This window comes from Symphodus melops (genome assembly GCF_947650265.1).
Source record: "Symphodus melops genome assembly, chromosome: 20".
Taxonomy (NCBI): Eukaryota; Metazoa; Chordata; class Actinopteri; order Labriformes; family Labridae; genus Symphodus; species Symphodus melops.
Genome location: NC_136710.1, coordinates 18,510,846 through 18,532,823, shown reverse-complemented (window position 1 = coordinate 18,532,823; position 21,978 = coordinate 18,510,846). Strand labels below are relative to the sequence as shown.

The window sequence follows — 21,978 nt, the reverse complement described above, 5'->3', positions numbered from 1 at the left end:
GTAGACTACAATCTATTCTAAGTTGCTATGACCATATTTGAAGAAACGTATATCATATGTAAATGTCTCTGAAGCTAAATGTACTGACCGATAAGCAGTGTAATAAGAGATTGTTCTAAATAGATGCTTGACATTCTTAGAGTAAAGGTAGTATGATTCTTCACACCATGTATAGAGGAATCGAAAGCTGGAAGGAATTTGTGACGCATGCTATGAACGGTAATTAATGGATGTACAGTGATCATTAAACTTGTCTGCCTTAACACCTGCATTAAGTCTCAGTGTGTATGTCAGATCCCCGTGGGTTATGCCGTCTTCTATCATACAATCTGTTTTATAGATTCAGTGTTAGGGACATTAAGTTAAACCCCTTACAGTTTGCCTGATATTTTATAAAAGAGGTATGTATGTATGTATTTTTTATGAAAGGGGTATGTATGTATAAAATATATGTATATTTTTATAAAAGGGCATTTTATAAAATGGGTATATCTGTCAGATTATTTAAAAAGGGGTATGTATGTCAGATTTGTTATAAAATGGGTATGTGTATATGTATGTATGTATGCATGAATGTATATTTATACAAAAGGGGTATGTATATATGAGTTTTTATAAAAGGGGTATGTATGTGTACGTTTTATAAAGGGGGTATGTATATATATTTTTAATAAAAGGGGTATGTATATCTGATATTTTATAAAAGGGGTATGTATGTATATTTTAAAAAAAAGGGGTATGCATGTCTTATTTTTATGAAAGGTGTGCATGAATGTATGTATGTATATTTATTATAAAAGGGGAATGTATGTTTTTCGACGTAGGTATGTATGCTGTTCTTTCATTTTTCGACATAGGTATGTTTGTTGTTTTTTTTCTCATTTTTCAACATAGATATGTATGCCGTTTTTTTTTCATTTTTCCGACATAGGTATGTATGCCGTTTTTTTCCTTTTTCGACATAGTAATGTATGCTGTTTTTTCCAATTTTTTCAAGATACGTATGTATGCTGTTTTTTTCTAATTTTTCGACATACGTATGTATGTCGTTTTTTCCAATTTTTCGACATATGTATGTATGTCGTTTTTTCCAATTTTTCGACATAGTAATGTATGTCGTTTTTTCCAATTTTTTGACATAGGCATGTATGTCATTTTTTCCAGTTTTTCGACAAAGGTATGTATGTCGTTTTTTCCAATTTTTTGACATAGGCATGTATGTCGTTTTTTCCAATTTTTTGACATAGGTATGTATGCCGTTTTTTTCCTTTTTCGACATAGTAATGTATGCTGTTTTTTCCAATTTTTTCAAGATACGTATGTATGCTGTTTTTTTCTAATTTTTCGACATACGTATGTATGTCGTTTTTTCCAATTTTTCGACATATGTATGTATGTCGTTTTTTCCAATTTTTCGACATAGTAATGTATGTCGTTTTTTCCAATTTTTTGACATAGGCATGTATGTCATTTTTTCCAGTTTTTCGACAAAGGTATGTATGTCGTTTTTTCCAATTTTTTGACATAGGCATGTATGTCATTTTTTCCAGTTTTTCGACAAAGGTATGTATGTCGTTTTTTCCGATTTTTCGACATAGGTATGTATGTCGTTTTTTCCAATTTTTCTACCTAGGTATGTATGTCGTTTTATCCAATTTTTTGACATAGGTATGTATGTCGTTTTTTCCAATTTTTCTACCTAGGTATGTATGTCGTTTTATCCAATTTTTTGACATAGGTATGTATGTCGTTTTTACCAAATTTTCAACATATGTATGTATGTCGTTTTTTCCAATTTTTAGACATAGGTATGTATGTCGTTTTTTCCAATTTTTTGTCATAGGCATGTATGTCACTTTTTCCAGTTTTTCGACCAAGGTATGTATGTCGTTTTTTCCAATTTTTCGACATAGGTATGTGTCGTTTTTTTTCCAATTTTTCGACATAGGTATGTATGTTGTTTAATTTTTCGACATACATATGTATGCTGTTTTTTTAATTTTTTCGACAGAAGTATGTATGTCGTTTTTACCAATTCTTTCGACATAGTAATGTATGTCGTTTTTTTCATTTTTCCAACATAGGTATGTATGTCGTTTTATCCAATTTTTCGACTTAGGTATGTATGTCGTTTTTTTCATGGTTCCAACATAGGTATGTATGTCGTTTTTTTCATTTTTCCAACATAAGTATGTATGTCGTTTTTACCAAATTTTCGACATAGTAATGTATGTCGTTTTTCTCATTTTTTCAACATTGTAATGTATGTCGTTTTTTTCCAATTTGTCGACATAGGTATGCATGTCATTTTTTCCAATTTTTTGACAAAGGTATGTATGTCGTTTTTTTTCATTTTTTCAACATAGGTATGTATGTCGTTTTTTTCATTTTTTCAACATAAGTATGTAAGTCGTTTTTTCCAATTTGTCGACATAGGTATGCATGTCATTTTTTCCAATTTTTTGACAAAGGTATGTATGTCGTTTTTTTTCATTTTTTCAACATAGGTATGTATGTTGTTTTTTTCATTTTTTCAACATAAGTATGTAAGTCGTTTTTTCCAATTTGTCGACATAGGTATGTATGTCATTTTTTTCATTTTTTCGACATAGGTATGTATGTTGTTTGTTTAATTTTTCGACATAGGTATGTATGTCATTTTTTCCAATTTTTCGACATAGGTATGGATGTCGTTTTTTTAATTTTTCCAACATAGGTATGTATGTCGTTTTTTCCAATTTGTCGACATAGGTATGTATGTCATTTTTTCCAATATTTCGACATAGGTATGTATGTCGTTTTTTTCATTTTTTCGACATAGGTATATATGTTGTTTTTTTAATTTTTCGACATAGTAATGTATGTCGTTTTTTCCAATTTGTCGACATAGGTATGTATGTCATTTTTTCCAATTTTTCGACATAGGTACGTATGTCGTTTTTTAATTTTTTCAACATAGGTATATATGCCGTTTTTTTCCAATTTGTCGACATAGGTATGCATGTCATTTTTTCCAATTTTTTGACACAGGTATGTATGTCGTTTTTTTCAACATAGTAATGTATGTCGTTTTTTTCAATTTGTCGACATAGGTATGTATGTCATTTTTTCCAATTTTTCGACATAGGTATGTATGTCGTTTTTTTCATTTTTTCGACATAGGTATGTACGTTGTTTTTTTAATTTTTCGACATAGTAATGTATGTCGTTTTTTCCAATTTTTTGACTTAGGTATGTATGTCGTTTTTTTTCATTTTTCCAACATAGGTATGTATGTCGTTTTTTCAAATTTGTTGACATAGGTATGTATGTCGTTTTTTTCATTGTTCCAACATAGGTATGTATGTCGTTTTTTTCATTTTTCCAACATTATTTTTTATAAAAGGGGTATGTATGTATATTTTAAAAAAGGCTGTATGTATATCTCACGTGTATGTATTTATATTTTTATAAAAGCGGTATGCAAATATGTTTTTATAAAATTGGTATTTATGTATATTTTTCACAAAAGGGCTATGTATGTATGTATGTATGTTTTTTTAAAGGGGTATGTATTTATATTTTATTATTAAACGGATACGTATATATAGGTGTTATAAAAGGGGTTTGTCTGGTATTTCATAAAAGGTGTATGTATGTATGTATATTTTTATTAAAGGGGTTAGTATGTGTACTTTTTTTATAAAAGGGGTATGTATGTCTGATTTTGAAAGTGGTATTTATGTATGTATGTTTTTCAGTAAAGGAATATGTATGTATGTATGTTTGTTTTTATAAAAGGGGTATGTTTGTCTGATATTTTATTAAAGGGCTATGTATCTATGTTTTTATTAAAGAGGTATGTATGTATTTTTTTAATAAAAGGGGTATGTATGTCGGATTTTTTAGACAAGGGGCATGTATGTGTGTTTTTATAAAAGGGTATGTATGCCTGTTTTTTTAGACAAGGGGTATGTATGTATATTTTTTATAAAAGGGCTATGTATGTATATTTTACAAAAGGGTTAGGTATGCTTGATTTTTTTAAAGGCGTATGTATGTGTATTTTTGTAAATGGGGTATGCATTTCTGATATTGTTTTAAAAGGGTTTTGTATGTATATTTTTTATAAATGGGATTTGTATGTCTTGTTTTTTCATAAAAGGGGTATGCATGTCTGATATTTTATAAAAGGGGTATGTATGTATATTTTTAGAAAAGGGGTATGCATGTCTGATATTTTATAAAAGGGGTGTGTATGTATGTTTTTATAAGAGGGGTTTGTATGTATGTATGTATGTATGTATGTATATTGTTATAAAAGGGGTATGTATGTCTTTATGTATCTATATTTTTCCAAATGGGTTATGTATGTATGTGTATATGTTTTTATCAAAAGGGTATGTAAGTATATTTTCTTATTAAAGGGGTATGCATGTATATTTTTTATAGAAGGGGTATGTATGTCTGATTTTTTATAAAAGGGGTATGTATGTATATTTTATAAAAGGCTGTATGTATATCTTATTTTTTATTAAAGGGGTATGCATGTATATTTTTTGAAAGGGGTATGTATGTCTGTTTTTTTATAAAAGGGATATGTATGTATGTATGTATGTATGTATGTATGTATGTATATTGTTATCAAAGGGGTATGTATGTCTTTATGTATCTATATTTTTCCAAATGGGTTATGTATGTATGTGTATATGTTTTTATAAAAAGGGTATTTAAGTATATGTTTTTATAAAAGGGGTATGTATGTATGTATGTATGTATATTGTTATAAAAGGGGTATGTATGTATGTATGTACAGTATGTATATTGTTATAAAAGGGGTATGTATGTATGTATTTATGTATCTATATTTTTCAAAATGGGTTATGTATGTGTGTATGTTTTTATAACAAAGGTATGCAAGTATATATTTTTCTTAAAGTGATTTGTATGTCTGATATTTTATTAAAGGGGTATGTATGTCTGAATTTTTATAAATGGGGTATGTATGTATGTTTTTTATAAAAGGGGTGTGTATGTCTTATTTTTTATAAAAGGGGTATGTATGTATATTTTATAAAAGGCTGTATGTATATCTTATTTTTATTAAAGGGGTATGCATGTATATTTTTTTGAAAGGGGTATGTATGTCTGATTTTTTATAAAAAGGGGTATGTATGTATGTATTTATGTATGTATGTATGTATGTATGTATGTATGTATGTATGTATGTATGTATGTATGTATGTATGTATATGTTATAAAAGGGGTATGTATGTCTTTATGTATCTATATTTTTCCAAATGGGTTATGTATGTATTTATATATGTTTTTATAAAAAGGGTATGTAAGTATATTTTTTTATTAAAGGGGTATGCATGTATATTTTTTATAGAAGGGGTATGTATGTCTGATTTTTTATAAAAGGGGTATGTATGTATGTATGTATGTATGTATAATGTTATAAAAGGGGTATGTATGTATGTATGTATGTATTTATGTATCTATATTTTTCCAAATGGGTTATGTATGTGTGTATGTTTTTATAAAAAGGGTATGTAAGTATATATTTTTCTTAAAGTGATTTGTATGTCTGATATTTTATTAAAGGGGTGTGTATGTCTTATTTTTTATAAAAGGGGTATGTATGTATATTATATAAAAGGCTGTATGTATATCTTATTTTTTATTAAAGGGGTATGCATGTATATTTTTTTGAAAGGGGTATGTATGCATATTTTTCATAAAAGGGGTATGTATGTATTTTAAAGGGTTATGTATGTCTTATTTTTTATTAAAGTGGTATTTATGTATATTTTTCATAAAAGGGGTATGTATGTCTTATTTTTTTTATGAAAGGGGTACGTATGTCTGATATTTTATAAAAGGGGTATCTATGTCTGAATTTTTATAAAAGGGGTATGTATGTATGTTTTTTATAAAAGGGGTATGTATGTCTTATTTTTTAATGCCTCAGGTGGTGGGCTCGGTCATGTCTCATCCGGAAGGTTTCAGGTTCGATCCCCCACTCCTGTAGCGTGTCCTTGGATATAACAAGTATTAACCCCATGTTGTCCTAGGTGCCTTTACACAGATGACAGAATGTGAAGATTAGCATCGCTGGTGTCTATGGGGACTTCGAACCCCCCCATCATCAAGACTGCTGGGTGCGTGATCTCACACACACGGTTAAACACTGAACACCACACGCACATCCAGAAACACAAGAATCTCACAGCTCATTTGAGCTTTCACTCTAAAAGCAAATGAAATCCGAATGTGCATCACTGATTCTCTGATACGCAGAAGTTCTCAACAATAGACACTCAAGCACAATGCTGTTGATTTGTCTGGCAGAAGAGGCTGCTGAGATGGTGTCATAGCTGGTTGTCAGTCTGAGGAGTGATTATTATTTGTAAAAGCCAAGCTGAAAGGCGTGTTCACACCCAAGATTTCGGCCTGCCTGTGATGATGCCACAGTTTGTTTTGGGCTTTTTTTAAAGTTCTTTAAGATGTTGAACGTAGAACAGGAGTCAGGCTCATTGCCTTCTTTGAAAAGGGTAAGGAGGTCAGGAGGTTCAGCCAGGGAATAGTTGAGAGGTTCTATAAGAGTGTGATCTGTGGATGTGTGCACAGTATGTTTTTATAGATTGGTGCACGAACGACAGAAGCGGCCACAGGGTACAACTCTCAGCAGGATAGGAGATTGGCTGATGAAATCGGGAGAAAACAGCGCACAAAATTGAGTAGAGAAGCCTCCCCTTCCTTACCTTTACTTACCTCTGCTCCAGATTCACAAATAGACCTGAATGGTTACTTCTCCCTCAGCGCTTGCTGATTGAAATCCATGTGGAGAGTGGGTGGCTGTACAGGGTTTGAGTCACTGTTTTTTCATTTGCATGAAGAGATATGCACAAAAGTAAACATAGCTAATTTATTATAATGAAAGATAGACAAAAACGGATTTACTTTCAGCTCTGGTTTAACTGTTACAGTAGCCATTGTACCCATTTTGTGCTTGGTGTGGAGTCTAGTTTTTAAGCCCACACTATACGGCTGCATGCTATTGATAAAAGCGCTATTAATCAAAATGTTAATTATTAAATGATTGAGCACTGAAATCTTAAGAGGAATTAAGGATACACATTGTCATGATTGTCATGATGATGAGTTATGTTTTCATTTGTGCTTTCCAATTTAAGGTTCAGCAGTACACTAGTTTGTGTCGCTAAGAATAGTCTTAAGAAAATCTATAACAATGCTACATTTCCCACACAGTTCATCAGCAGTCCAGGGCAAACGGCTGCATTTCTTCCAACCAAAGCAACCCCAGCAGCATGTCAAAAAGCTTCATGAGGAGTGGAGTCCAGCACAAGCTGTGGCTGTAATTGATTTATTTTGGCACTTTCTTGTATTCTTGTTTTTGCTACGTGATTTGCTGCAGTTGTAAAGGTCACTTTATTTCCAGAACCCTGTAGTGTCACTGCGAGTAGTTTCACCCACTCTTCTATCTCGCCTCCTCACTCATGCTGCTAGATATTCCTTTTACTTCAATATTAGGGCTTTCGCGCTTGCAGAAAACACCTGAAAAACTGCAGATATTTTCAGGAGGAGCTGTAAGTGTGAACGCAAACAGCCACATTTTCACTCAGACTTCACACAGAGTTCTCCTGTCAGCCCCCGAGTACTTCTTCCAAGTCCTATTGAGCTGATGTGAGAAAACAGCAGGATATCCTTCTAGAACTCACCTGGAGCCAATGGGAAGGGGAGCTCATGACATCATGACAGGAATAATTTCTCGATGTAAGAAGCATTGTGTGAACAGCCAGGTCAGGTCTGTGATCAACAAGGATGTGAAGTAATTATACTGCTGTCATTTTTGGGAGAAGTGACATTTGTGAGCAACATCAGAGATGCCAGAAACCAAAATGCACCATCTTGGTTATGCTGAGTTAAGCCAGTCCTAGTGAGCTAATTAACAATACTCTCTCTCTCTCTCTCTGTGACCCAATGCCATGAGACACTGATGTGCATTTGCGATCCACTTCACATGGCTCCTCCTTCAGAAAACATCAAATGTGTAAGGTAAGGCAGTGCTGGAAAAAAAAAAGAATTTGCATTTAAGTCTCACAATTTATTTGATCAAATATTTGCAGTCTGAAAGCTAAAATGTGTTGAGTAAATCACCACTACAGTGTAAGTGCACTTACCTTGGCCATTGACTTTCAGTGTTTCACAGGAGTGAGGCCACAGTGACTGCATGTTGTTCTTGATTGGAGAGGTGTCAAGTGCTCTACTTGAGTCGTGAGATCACACTTTAAAGGCTTTCACACGTTTTAAAACCATATCTACAGAACTGATTGGCTGCTTGGGATGATTTGTCTGTTTGTATGAAGATGCAATTTCCTTTTTAGAGGTGTGAAAAAGGCTGTTCAAGATCATCCTGCATGTCTTTTTTTTTTCTTCAACTAAAACTCTATCCTATTTTCACTGTATGTTGGACTGAGAGTGATTTATCGAGGAAGGTAATCAGTAGACTGTTGTTTATACTTTTACCACATCTTAGCAATCATTTGACAGGGACAACAGTTCATCAACATCTGTACCTTCCGGGCGCTGAGAGAGTCGGCAGCCTGTTACAGCAGCTCCGACTCTTCTTTCCTTAACTGTTATTATTGTTGTTATTTTTTGTATTATTTTTGGGCATATTGCCTGCACTACTGCAGCGTTTTAGTTGCAGCATCACTAAGTGAAGTACGGTACTTTTTTCGGGACTTTTTTCTGTACCTTCCGGGCGCTGAGAGAGTCGGCAGCCTGTTACAGCAGCTCCGACTCTTCTTTCCTTAACTGTTATTATTGTTGTTATTTTTTGTATTATTTTTGGGCATATTGCCTGCACTACTGCAGCGTTTTAGTTGCAGCATCACTAAGTGAAGTACGGTACTTTTTTCGGGACTTTTTTCTCTTCTTGCCGGAATGATCACGTACAGTCGTGAGGAACTACTGCGCCTCAGGCATGGAGCCGGTGTCCCAACATCACGCATCCCTGAGGACTTATGGAGAGGGGTACGCCGGGGGAGGAAAGCCGGCACTAAAGTCAAGGAGAGGAGAAGAGAGAGGATCGAGAGAGTCCGTAAATTTAAACCTTTTCTGCCGTCGATCATTATGGGGAATGTCCGGTCACTCGCAAACAAAGCGGACGAACTCACAGCTTTAATAAACAGCCAGCGGGTCTACAGGGAGAGCAGCCTGCTTTGCTTCACGGAGACATGGCTACATGGGAATATACCGGACAGTCTCATCGACCTGGCCGGCTTCACGCTGGTACGAGCGGACCGGGGGAGACAGAGCGGTAAGAAGAGAGGAGGAGGCCTTGCTGTCTTTGTTAACTCTAAATGGTGTAATCCCAGGCATATAACTGTGAAGGAACGGGTCTGCACTCCCGACGCTGAACTTTTAGCGGTAGGATTACGCCCGTATTACCTACCACGTGAGTTCTCATATGCCATCATTGTTGCTGTCTACATCCCACCATCAGCTGTAGCTGCGAGCGCGAGTGACGTCATACACACTGTGATCGCGGGGCTACAAACACAGCATCCCAGTGCCCTCATACTGATCAGCGGGGACTTTAATCATGTCACTCTCTCCTCTGTACTGACGAACTTTAAACAGTATGTAAACTGCGCTACAAGAGGGAATAAAACCATAGACCTGCTGTATGCCAACGTGAAGGGAGCATACAGCTCTTCTTCCCTCCCACCCCTCGGGGAATCAGACCACAACCTCATCCACCTTGATACCACCTACAGGCCCCTGGTGAAACAACAGGTGGCCAGAAAGATGACTGTGAAGGTTTGGTCTAAAGACTCTGAGGAGGCCCTGCAGGAGTGTTTTAATGTCACAGACTGGGAATTGTTTCAGGAGGAACACGGTGATGACATTGAAGGACTCACTCACTGCATTACAGATTACATCCGGTTTTGTGAGGATACCATAGTCCCTACTAAGAAGGTTCGCTGCTTCTCCAACAACAAACCATGGATCAACAAAGACATCAAAGGCCTTCTTAACAGCAAGAAGAGGGCATTCATGGCTAAAGACCGGGAGGAGCTCAGGGCTGTCCAAAAGATTCTAAAGAAGAAGCTGAGGGAGGCCAAGAACAGCTACAAGGAGAAGATTGAGGCCAAGATGGGCCAGAACAACTCAAAGGAGGTGTGGAATGGCATGAAGCAGATGACTGGTTACAGCAAGCCTGTGACCAAAGCTGAAGGAGACCCAGTTTTTGCTGCTGAGCTGAACCTGTTTTTCAATAGGTTTGACTCAACCCCCACCCCGGTGAGCTCAGACAGTGGGTCTGGGTCTTCAACCATCACTCCAACTGCCATTCGCACCTCTGTTGGTGACTCGGCTTGCCCCCCCATCAACGACCGTACTACCTTCCCCTCTCTCAGCTTCTCACCAGCTGCTTCAAAGGACAGCCCTGCCCCAGCAGCAGCTTCAAAGGACAGTCCCCCCACCCCCCAGCTCCCTACTTCCGGAAACAAAGAACAGTCCCCCACACCCTCCCCCCACTCTCACTCTCACTACGAGCCAGGTACAACGACAGTTCTCCAAGCTCTGCATAACAAAAGCCAGTGGACCAGACAACATCAGCCCCAGGATCCTCAAGGTGTGTGCTAGGCAGCTCGCAGGAATCTTTCGGCACCTCTTCAACCTCTCCCTCAGGCTGATGTTGGTGCCTGACCTGTGGAAGACCTCCTGCATTGTACCAGTTCCTAAGACTGGTCGTCCCAGCTCTCTTAATGACTACAGGCCTGTGGCACTCACGTCACATGTCATGAAGACATTTGAGAGGCTGGTTCTCCAGCAGCTAAAGACCCTGCTCACTGCTTTCATAGATCCACTGCAGTTTGCTTACCAGCGGCTCATCGGCGTGGAGGATGCCATCATCTTCCTGACCCATAAAGCCCTGTCACACCTGGAGAAGCAGGGAAGCACTGTGAGAGTCATGTTCTTTGACTTCTCCAGTGCTTTTAATACCATCCAGCCCGGCCTCCTGAGGGAAAAACTGCTGGATATTCATCTGCACCCTGACACCACAGCCTGGATCTACAACTACCTCACTGGCCGACCACAGTACGTCCGAGTGGACGGCTGTGTCTCTGATGTGGTGATGAGCAACACTGGAGTACCCCAAGGAACTGTTCTGGCACCCTTTCTGTTCACTCTCTTCACCTCAGACTTCAGGTTTAACTCTGGTTCCTGCCACCTCCAAAAGTTTTCTGACGACTCCTCCATCGTGGGCCGCATCACTGATGGCAACGAGGACGAGTACAGAGGTCTGATCGAGAGCTTCGTCACATGGTGCAACAACAACCATCTGAAGCTCAACATCGCCAAAACAAAGGAGGTGGTAGTGGACTACAGGAGGAAGAGGTGCCCCCCTGCCCCAGTCATCATTCAGGGGGAGGAAGTGGAGAGGGTGGACTCCTACAAGTACCTTGGGGTTCACATTAACAACAAGCTGGACTGGTCCCATAACACTGAAGTCATCTTCAGGAAAGGACAGAGCAGGCTGTTCTTCCTGAGGAGACTCAGGTCTTTCAGTGTCTGCGACAGACTCCTCAAGGCCTTCTACCAGTCTGTGGTGGCCAGCACACTCTTCTTTGCTGTGGTGTGCTGGTGGGGGGGCATCAAGGCTGGTGAGGCAAACAGGATTAATAAACTGGTTAAGAAGGCCCGCTCTGTCGTTGGTCTGGAACTGGAGACTCTGGAGACAGTGGCTGAGAGGAGGATGAAGGACAAAATCATATCCATCCTGGATAACTCCTCTCACCCTCTCCATGACGAGCTGTGGGAGATGAGCAGCTCCTTCAGCCAACGCCTCCTCCCCCCCAGGAGCAAAACAGAACGCTTCAGACGCTCATTCGTCCCCACAGCAATCAGGCTGTACAACAGCAGGAGCTAGCCTGTATTTATATATATTCTCCTTATATATAGTATACAATATTATTAGAATGTTTTTATGTTACCTTTATTATTATATTATATCTATACTATACTATCTATATTATATATTACATTATTACAATACACTCTTATATTATTATAACTATATATCTATACTCCAGTCAAACTGCACTATATTTATTATGCTTATAACAGCCAATACTGTTTACATAACCCTCTGATCACAATGCCACTTTAAATTCTTTCACTGGTCACTTTAACATGCCATTCACTGCACAGTATTATTATATCTTTTCCATTGCCCTGCTGAGTCCACCGTGCTATAGTCCTCTGTATATATCCCCCCATTACTACCTGGATTGTATTTATGCTTATGTTGTTACTTTTTATTCGATTTTGACTTTTGTTTTTGATTCTGCACTGCTGCTGCTGCTGTAACGCCCGAATTTCCCCATTGGGGATCAATAAAGTTATATCCTATCCTATCCTATCCTATCTTCATCAGTAGTCTTGAATACTTACCCCCCCTCCAGATGTGCTGTGGCTGATGCAGACTCTCCTGTTCTGGGAAGTGGTAGCAAAAGCACTTCAATATGCACATACATTAACCTGGATAACAATATAGTTGTTTAAGTATAAAAATGGCCGTAACCGTCAGGCACTGTCGGCCTTTTTTCTTCTGATTCGACATGTTGAATAGGCGTTGGTTGGTGTTGGTCTGGTTGGTGAAAGGAATCCCTCTGTTCGAAGGATTGATTTAACTCCAGCTCTTCGACACAGGTTCAGGATAGCCTTCACGCTTTGGTGCGGTTTCTCCATATTTGTCGTCTTCGTCTCTTCTTTTCTTTTTCCACTAAAAAACCAAGGGCTGACAAAAATGCTGCCTATTGGGCCACAGAGAAAGGCTTAGCTGTGGTGATAACAGTTGTGGGTCATGCCCAACTCCCTGCTTGGCAAAAATATATTGTTTTTAGAGAGTCCAGAAGCTTGCTAATTTTCTTATGTTGAAAAATTATGATTCTGAAATCTGAGATGTCCATTAACTAGAACACACTTTGGCTGATACATCTCTACATGAGCAGAGATTTGTACTTTTCTATTAACACTGGTCAAATTTAAAGATACACTTTCTGAATTGAAGCTGCGAAAGTTGAGTTAAAGAAGATAATTAAATAAAAAGCATTTAAAGGCAGGGTTGGTAATTTTCTCCAGATACGCTTTTTGAGATTTTGGTTGAAATTGTCTTCAGGTCCTGACAGAAATTTACACTGAAACAAAGAAAATCCGTCATCTGCAGCAGCCTCTAAAAATGTCTGTCTACCACAAGGTACCAATCTGAGGAACCAATCACGCCAAGGGGCTTCAAAAACTGCAACTTCAGTAATTTTCCAAGTGCTATGATCAGATCAAGCCGATAGATAAAAAGACGATAAAGAGACCACGCGACACAGGGAGTAAGAAGTATATAACCAAGTGTATTCCCTCTGTTAATGTACACATATTTAGAGTCATCTCACTGGAACACTTTACAATAACATTTAGAAAGAACAGGAAGATACTGGGGGGAGTATGTTTGGAATGGAGAAAGAGAGAAACCAGACAAACATGGCAGAAGGGTTACTGGATGAAAGGGTGGCCATCTTGTCTCCAGACAAAAAGAGAGATACTAAACAAATAAAAAAAACCCATGGAGAATGGATAGAGCCTGGCTTCTCCATGGGGTATGGGACATACGATCTGCCATACAGAGAAAAAGGAATAGATGCAGGACAAAAAAGTAAAATAAAAAAAGGATGACAAATGGAGAATGAATTAAAAGGAGAGGGACCCCTCCCCCCACTGGAAAAGAATAAGGGTGATTCCATGTTCATAACCCAAATCACATTTGTTCAATTACCAAAAGAAAATACATAGAAATTTCAAATTCCCAGAATCATATGGTCATTTTTTCTCCAAACAGGAACGATAGTAGGGAAAACACATTTCTCTTAGTAATGGGATGAGAGTCAAATATTTAGACATTTCACAAACTTTTTTCAGGATTTTCTTTTCTTTTCATGATACAGTTTTCTTTTTTTAATAGAGTTGAGAAAATTGGAATACTAGAGTTCTGTTGTACATCTTCCAGGGAACTGGCGTTCACCTTTTTAATGTGTGTGCTCTTCCCACAAAGTTTGCTTTTTGCCCATTGGCTGCCATCAGTCCAGTCAGGCTAGAGAGAGAGGGCGAAAGACACAGCCGCTTTTTGAGCTTCAAGGTATCTCTCTCCACAGTGGAACTCCAGCAAGAATCTATTTCCTTAAAATGTCTCTCATTTCTTCAGAGAAAAAAAAAAAAAAAAAAAAAAAAGCAAACCAAAGTGGCTGAGTCTTGCAGCAAGGCTTTGCATCAGCCGTACTGTTCATGAGAGGGGTGGGGTCTGGGAATCTGGGGTGGTGAGACTGTTCCGACGTTGAAAATCCTAAAGTCCGTCCTCGCTGTGCAGTGCCAGCGTACTTTCACTTTTCCTCACGTCTCAGGTCCATAGGTTTCTGCAACGTCTATACATATATTTATAATTATATAGAACAGAGTTCATCTGGTTTGCTGGAGGTTTTTTTCTGTTTTTCGGTTATTAGTAACTTTAAGACGTGACACAGTTTCTCTGCTGTCCCACTAGGGGGTGCCTTGGAGCCCCAGAAACACATGACACAGATCTGCTGGAACAAAAGGACGACCAAGGGGATTTTGGCCTCAATAGGTTTTTGGCAGCTAAACGTACAAAGTTAGCATCCATTAGGTCGGAGCGGTGGTATCTCACATAGTTGCTACGTTTAACGGTTGTTATGATCAATCATCGTCATATTTTTTAAGTTTCTTAAACTCCACAGAAAGAAAATTTCTCTTTTTCGTAAATTAATACTACATGCTTGAAACACGGTAGAGTTTACGTTGCACCAGCTGCTGAGCACCATAGACAAAGAGAGAAACAGAGTGCGCGGGCGAATGAGAAGAAGAGAGAGAGAGATTGGACGATAGGTGAGCGATGTCTAACACAGAGGTGAGAGAGTGTTTCTCTAAGCTGGCAGTATTATTGATTTTAAACAGGAGGGATGGCAAGTTGCTAATTGAAGCCTATTTGGAAAACAATAAGTTGATACTGTCTTAGGTGATGGTCTTCACCACAAGCTCACCTCAGCGTGATGTACCGACCTTGACACAAATACTGTTGATGGTGCTTTCTTACAGTAATCAAGATATTAAATAACTGGGTTGTTAATCCATAAATCAGCGTTTTATCAGCATTTGGTACACAGTTGTTGGCACAGTAAGTTATGAGATGTAATAGCCTTTCTTTATATCCACACCACATTTACCTTTTAATAAGAAGCCAAATAAATGCAATGCAAAAGGGGGTGGAAGGAACCAATCTGTTGCTTATTTTCCTGCCTCACTCTGATAAGACTGGAATTGGAAACAAGTATGGCCACCTGACAATACTGATTTTTAAATGAATTGCCCTCTAGGTTTTGTGTGCCATTTTCCCTCTCTCTCATTCTCTCTCTTCTCTTTACTTCTCTTAGTGCGTCTGTTATCTGTCTCTGTGGTGTCATGGTGGCGCTCTTTCAGACGTAGTACTCTTTGTCTTTGTTCTTCTTGTTCTTGGTGACCGTCTTGGCAGTAGTGGGCTGTTTCTCTTTCACCAGGGCTCCGTTGCTCTGTGTGGCTGAGTTGCTAATGTAGTTGCGGCTCTGGTCCACTTGGTAGGAGCCCTCGTCACGGTTGCGGTACTTGTACATGGCGTAGAGCAGGATGAGGATGCAGAGGGCGGCTGCCGCCACAATGCCAACGACCATTCCTGTAGTGCTGCTGGACTGCTGCACCTCCACAGCGCCTGGGAGTCCTCTTTCCGGAGACGTGGGGTCTGGAGTGGGAACATGGGGGAAATTTGGAGGGTATGTTATTCCAGGGATTCTGCGGTGACCTGGATCGGATGAGGGGTGTGCTGGCGGCAGCAGCACCTGGTCCCGGGTGTTCATTTTCCCGGCAGGGATATTGTTGCTACTGCTGCTACCGCCGGCAGGTGGCTTGATTCGTGGGCCGAGTTGGTCTGGATTGGCTGTGGGGGTAGAGGATAAAGGAGGACGGTGGGAGTTGGGGATGCGGGAGAAATGACGGTCTCGAGGGTTCTGGACGCCACCCTCAACAGCTGGGGGAGGAGGGAGGACAGTCCTGTCGGTGACCAAGGGGGAGTTTTTGTAATAGTCCTCGTCATCCGACTCGGTCATCTCCCCCGAGCCATAGGCCGACACCTCGATGGTCTCCTCGCAGTCCTCCTGGTCCAAGGGGCAGGGGGGCCGGCCATTGGGCAAGGGGAGGGACTCTTTGGTGGTTTCGAGCAGGGTGAGGAAAGGGCGGTAGGTAGTAGGGGGTGGGGGGATTACTGGGTAGTGGGTGGCGATGGATGGGGGATCTAGGGAGTCCACCGTAATAATAGGCAACACTAATTCACCTCCTAGGACAAGAAAGAGAAAACGAAGGAAAAGAGTGTTAGAGACCACCTGAGAAAGAGTCTACCTCCAAATCAACAAAAGAAAAACAGTTCAAATTAATACAGCAACACCAGTATTAGAACAGCACTAAAACTTAACATGAGGTTAGTTATACAAGTTTAGTTAGTCTGTTCTATTTAAAAAGTTAAAATGCTGACTAACTGTGAACTGAACTAAAATACAAGCTGTAAGAACATACTGTATCCTGCACCTGTTTCTGACTGCTCTGACCTACACCTACAAGATATATTACTAACACAAGATAAAAGTAGACTACAAATTACACTGAACAATTTAACATCTATCGTACTACACAGCCTAGCCTTCACCTTCACTGCAAACTTTCTAGCCATTCCTAAGCTGACTGCTCTAACGCTCAGATGTTTCTCTCTGCTTTGATTTTTTAAATAAGATAGCAAACCACGAGGTTCAGGTCACTTACATCAACAAATTGGCCGCATGATTTTTGCATGAAAAAAAAAATTACAAAAAGAAAGCTGTGTAAGATTGTTCTTGGATAGTGATAAACAACTTCCCCCCCTTCTGTACCTCCTTTCCTTTTGTTTCTTAACTGATGGAAAGTAACCAATATATAATATTAATAATAATAATAATAATTGTTGGATGAATCATTTCCCCCCTCTAAAGTCTCGTGACAAATGGGCACAATCCCATTCCCTCCCCATTTCTATTGCTAAATTCTGATTAGCTTTATCCATTATGCAAATTCTTAGAAGCTGCTGCAGGAAACAGATGCCCCTCATATCTAAACTAAACTTTTAGTACACTGAGAGAGAGAGAGAGCATTAAACACTACTACTCCCTGATGCCCATTTTCCTCCCAAACACCACATATAAAAACTGGGCAATGATGTCCTCCTTAAGCAGCCGTTAACACAAGTGAACATTAAAAGAAATTGTTTTAATGAGCCAAATGTGTTGACAAGCTTCAGTTATGTAATCTGATTTAGCTTACTGTGAAATGAGTGGATATATTAAGTATAGCTCATTGGGTTTATGTTAACATCATTTGTCAAAAGTAGAAGCCATTTTTAAGCATCTGGAGTTAAAGGACAATTCAGTTCTTATTAGAATCAAGGATCTACTCTTAATATTTTGAGGTCTAAATTTCTGATGAGTCCAGAAAACCTTGAATAGTTCCAGCAGTTTGCAGACAACCAGCGGCCGACCAATTGAATGACATGGCTGTGATATAATCCTTTGGGGCAAAACTGACTGATATGATGTTCTCATCTGACACAGTATAATGGCAACACTGTTTTTTACTCAAACTGCGCTAGTCAGCACCAGAATTAATAGTCGTTTCAAATAATTGTATATGCTTTTATGTCCGGCCCACAATACCGGTTGCATTACGTCTGCATGTGACACTCGAACAGAAAAAAAATCTCCAAAGAGAAGGACATTGCTTGTTACATTGCTCTGTCAATGCAACCACACTTCATTGACAAAAACAGTACTTAGGTACTAATCCTTTGAATCACAAAAGTCACACATTAATATCACCTTCCATTACTGGATGGACGCAGCAGTAGACCAGCTACTTGGGGTACTGTATGGTAAACTGTTTTTGTCGATGGTGAGTGGTGGCCTTTACACTTAAAAATAATGTCTACCACTGTTGGGATTCTTTCCTTAATGGTGTTAAGACAATAAAAACAAAGATGAACACAAACATTACGCCTGTTACTGGTTAAAGCAAGCAATCCAAGTGGACATTCATTGAACAGTTCCGGTCAAGAGTTAACCAATCGCCCTTCAAGTTGAAGTTAAATTGAGTTTTACTACATTGCAGCCATCGCAGCCTCTTTTTTTGAGCTGAATGCTGAGGCCAACTGCTGGATAAGTTTAAAACTTATAATTTAGACCTCAAACAATTAAGAAATAGAACCCAGGATTAGAAATACTGGAATTAACACTTAGAGCATATTGGCTGATTTTAGAATATCTACAACAGCCTCCTTGTTTACATTCTACAATGATTTCATAAAGCATTTTTCGTAAGTCTGGAAAACGGGGTCAACAGTCAAGGAAACATTTGAAAAAACATATCAGGTTGGGATTAGTTCATGGTAAATCTTTGAGGGAGAAAAAAGGGGAAGGTAACAGCAAAGACACGACCAAAGAAATGCCAACATCACCAGCATAAAATCATGACTCTGGCTCTTTGTACATTTGATGAGGTAAATCAGAGTGACTCAGAGGGAGACAGGGTTGGATCAGGCAGTTCAGGGTTCGTGGGGGGACGTTTAAGGGGAGGTGTAGGGATTGTTAAAGTTTTTTGCCCTGTGGCCTTTATTTTGCTCAGAAAGCTACCCAAACCTTGAGCCCTCCCCCCCAGTTTTGTCAGTTATACAACCACACAGTTCACTCACAGATTAGAAAGGCTTTGTTAGAAAGGGTGCTGCATTGAGTTAACAAAGCCACTAAACATATCAGCATATCAGAACAACACACTTAAAGAGAAACAAGCCTTTAAAATGAAGCAACATGTGAAAGCTGCAAAGGAAAAAACTTAGTGATTCTTTCAACCCTTCCACCAACTTCATAGTCCTGTACTAGTGCCGGAAGGGCTTGTTTCCATGGCAATGATATTTCTCTCTATTATATTTACTTTCTTCCTGTGTTAGAGGGCTGTGTTTCACCTTGAAGGCTGAGAGGACAGCGGAGCGAGGTGGCACATTTTAGGAACAAACAGCCGGTAGGATTTTTTCAAGTTTAGTGCTTCCCAATTTTTTTTTTTTTTTTCATTCTACTTGAACAAGTTATTTCACTAAAACCGAATCTTCAAGACCTCAGATATAGTTTCTCAGGGATCCAGGACATGTGCGTGACTGAGGGTTAAGGACAAGATGGTAACTTTGCTATCTTTACTTTTCCATCTGCCTGCATGGCAGAGATGCTGCAAGTGCAATTTCAAGCTTTCTACTTTGTGCTCAGTGTGCAGCCCTCCAATTACTGAGGAATAACCTCCACTCGCTGTGTGCCCCACTTACATGTGGCTGACTTTGCAAATGGATAGTCGTGTTACGGTAAACACTTCCTGTACTCGTTGCAAAATCGGGAATGTTGCTCTTTAGCTTAAAATCGACTGTATATGAACCCACAGAAGAGTTAGGATTATTTACATTGGGAGATATTATAATGGAGCAGTAAAGGATTGTTCCAACAAACACACATCACTCTGCTGTTCTCTCATGCACTGTAGAACCAAAGCCTGAAGGGCATATATATATATATAGATATATATAGTCATCCCATATGACAGGCAGGCAGTGGCTATGAGAAACATAATGAACCTCAGCCCTCACACACAGAGAAAGCCACATTTTAGCACTTTGGGCACATATCAAAAGTCTTTTCATTTCCTGTTGTGTGACTCAAACCCTACTGCACCCACAGTTTAAACCAAAAATCTACTTTCATTTTCTCTTCCTTTCTCCACGACTGCACCCTCTCCCCTCTGCACACATCTCTGATTGTTCAGTGAACATCCGCAGACAGGTTGGTGACGGGCTGAGAAACTTTACTCAGGATGGCACAAAAAGCATACATGTTCAGCCAAGTGTTTTCCTGCTAAAGGTTGCCAAGAACCACATACTCGTTTAAGATCGAAAAAGACTTTGTGGCTGTCAAGTAAGCATGATATGTCTAAAGAATACCAAAAAGGTATCTATTATCAAGAATTTAGTGAAGACATTCAGATATGGTACATTGCCAAAAAGACCAAAGTATTATTTTCACAAACTTCGTTTTGCGTTTCACATTTGGCTAAACAGGAAATCATCCCATCAGCTTTTCTACAAAGAAAATATTTTTCACGACTCCATTAATAAATCAAAACGTTGACAGTATTGGGAAACACCAGTGTATTTATCTAGAGTGGGGTCCATTGTCATTCATTTATGGACTGTAGCCCATCAAATTTGAGGATTTAACAAAGGTTGTTTTTCACAGAGGACATAGCCTCTTGGTTTGAACAACCCAATGCATGGGGTCGAATCCATTAGTTTTAGATACATTTCGGATTGTGTTGGTGCCTTAGGAAATTACTCTGATTTCTGACATGGCTTATTACCCCGGTAAACGGGGGTAATAAACATGTATGGCTACCTATGATGGACAAGTTGCTACCAAAGCAAAACGTCAATTGGGTTTGAGAAAGTAACAATACATGGCTATATCCCTATTAGGAGCTACATCCTATGAAGAGCGCGTTTGAAGAATGAAGCATGTTGAAGGCTCTTTCATTTCAAACACTCTTTTAAATGCAGCCAACATATGTGTCTCCTTTCCCCGTCCAATGATGGATCCATCAAGTGATCCTTCATAGCCCAACACATGCACCGCTTCAAACTAAGATGCAACTTGAAATGATCTTTAAAATAATAGGTTTACGTAACATTCTTTATGTAAGATAGTTCTTGCAGCAGTTGAGTTTGCTCAGCAACAGGGGCAGCAGGAACAGCTGGTGACGCAAACCGGACTTTTCTAGAGATCAGACCGTCTTATTTCATTTTGGCCTGAGCAGTCTATGCAGGCTTTGAAAGAAGGATTCTTCAAAAGATGTCAGCCACAAAACTAGACACAGTACATGTCCCCCCTTTTTGTTAACATTTTGCCACGTCTGGCTCTTGCTTTTAACATACACTTTATAATACTACCCCAGACAGGACAGGACTATTTTCAACACAGGCCATGTCTTACTTTTGATTGGCATTAAACCCCCTGACTCTCATTTGACCAGTTTTGATGCAACCTGTGCCTAAATATACATATAGCATGAATACAGTGAGTTGGTGACTCTTTCTCCAACATTTAGACGTTTGAGCGAAACAGACTTAAAGACATTCAGCCTGATTGATTGAGTTTGACTCCATTGATTTAAAAAAACTGAGACGGCGGAACCACGTTGAACCGGCATGATGAAATTTTCTTCTTCATCTTTACCCACATACCACTCCACATCGTTGCCAGTATGAGTCATCCGCCCTCCATTTATTCAAAACGAGCACAGGGCAGATGGATACTGATGCATCTTCACCGGCCTCCTAGCAAACATCGTTACTCTGCCGATCACGTCGGCCCGCTCATATCCATTTGAAATATTTAGAGCAAAAAGGTTGTTTGGAGTTTGAGTGTTCTATAATTCAGCTTTGATTAGGCCGCAGATGGAAAATCCAGCAGCATGTCCGTGCATTATATATTTCCCCGTGCTTGCTTTTAAATCATGCAACACAATAGGTACAATTACGGCCGTAAAATCTATGCAGGGGGGGGGAAGAAAAAAAAAATACATGCAACTCCATAAACTGTTTACAACAGCTGCCTATGCTGCTGTCGCTCTCAGGCACAGTGATTCATGTTGACACAAAGGGATGATGCTCTGCTCATATCGTGTCTCACTGAGAGTCACATATTGGCTGCAGTCAAAGTCACCTCCCTGCAGCTCATCAGCACCTGGATCGTCTCCATG

The 21,978-nt window shown here is 39.2% G+C and overlaps 1 protein-coding gene and 1 long non-coding RNA gene across 11 annotated transcripts in view; one reads left to right on the top strand and one right to left on the bottom strand.

Annotated features, from left to right (window-relative positions):
- The first annotated feature begins 984 nt into the window (after positions 1–984).
- On the top strand, positions 985–3,358 carry LOC306841920. 3 transcript variants are annotated; one of them, XR_013781622.1, is made up of 3 exons: positions 985–1,948; positions 2,296–2,821; positions 3,058–3,358. It is a non-coding gene; the product is annotated as an uncharacterized lncRNA (long non-coding RNA). The 3 variants fall into 3 exon arrangements; XR_013781623.1 differs by having other exon boundaries at positions 2,296–2,925; XR_013781624.1 differs by having other exon boundaries at positions 2,296–2,959; positions 3,093–3,358.
- A 10,046-nt stretch (positions 3,359–13,404) lies between these two features.
- Positions 13,405–21,978, bottom strand: part of nrxn2b (neurexin 2b) — a 730,611-nt gene continuing 722,037 nt past the window's right edge. For 6 of the 8 annotated variants that reach the window (XM_079370953.1, XM_079370954.1, XM_079370949.1 and 3 more), the window contains one exon: positions 13,405–16,444. In XM_079370953.1, coding sequence (XP_079227079.1) covers positions 15,555–16,444 — 890 coding nt within the window. In that variant the 3' untranslated portion in view covers positions 13,405–15,554. The remainder of the gene's footprint in view (positions 16,445–21,978) is intronic. The other 2 variants (XM_079370956.1, XM_079370955.1) reach the window with 1 other exon arrangement.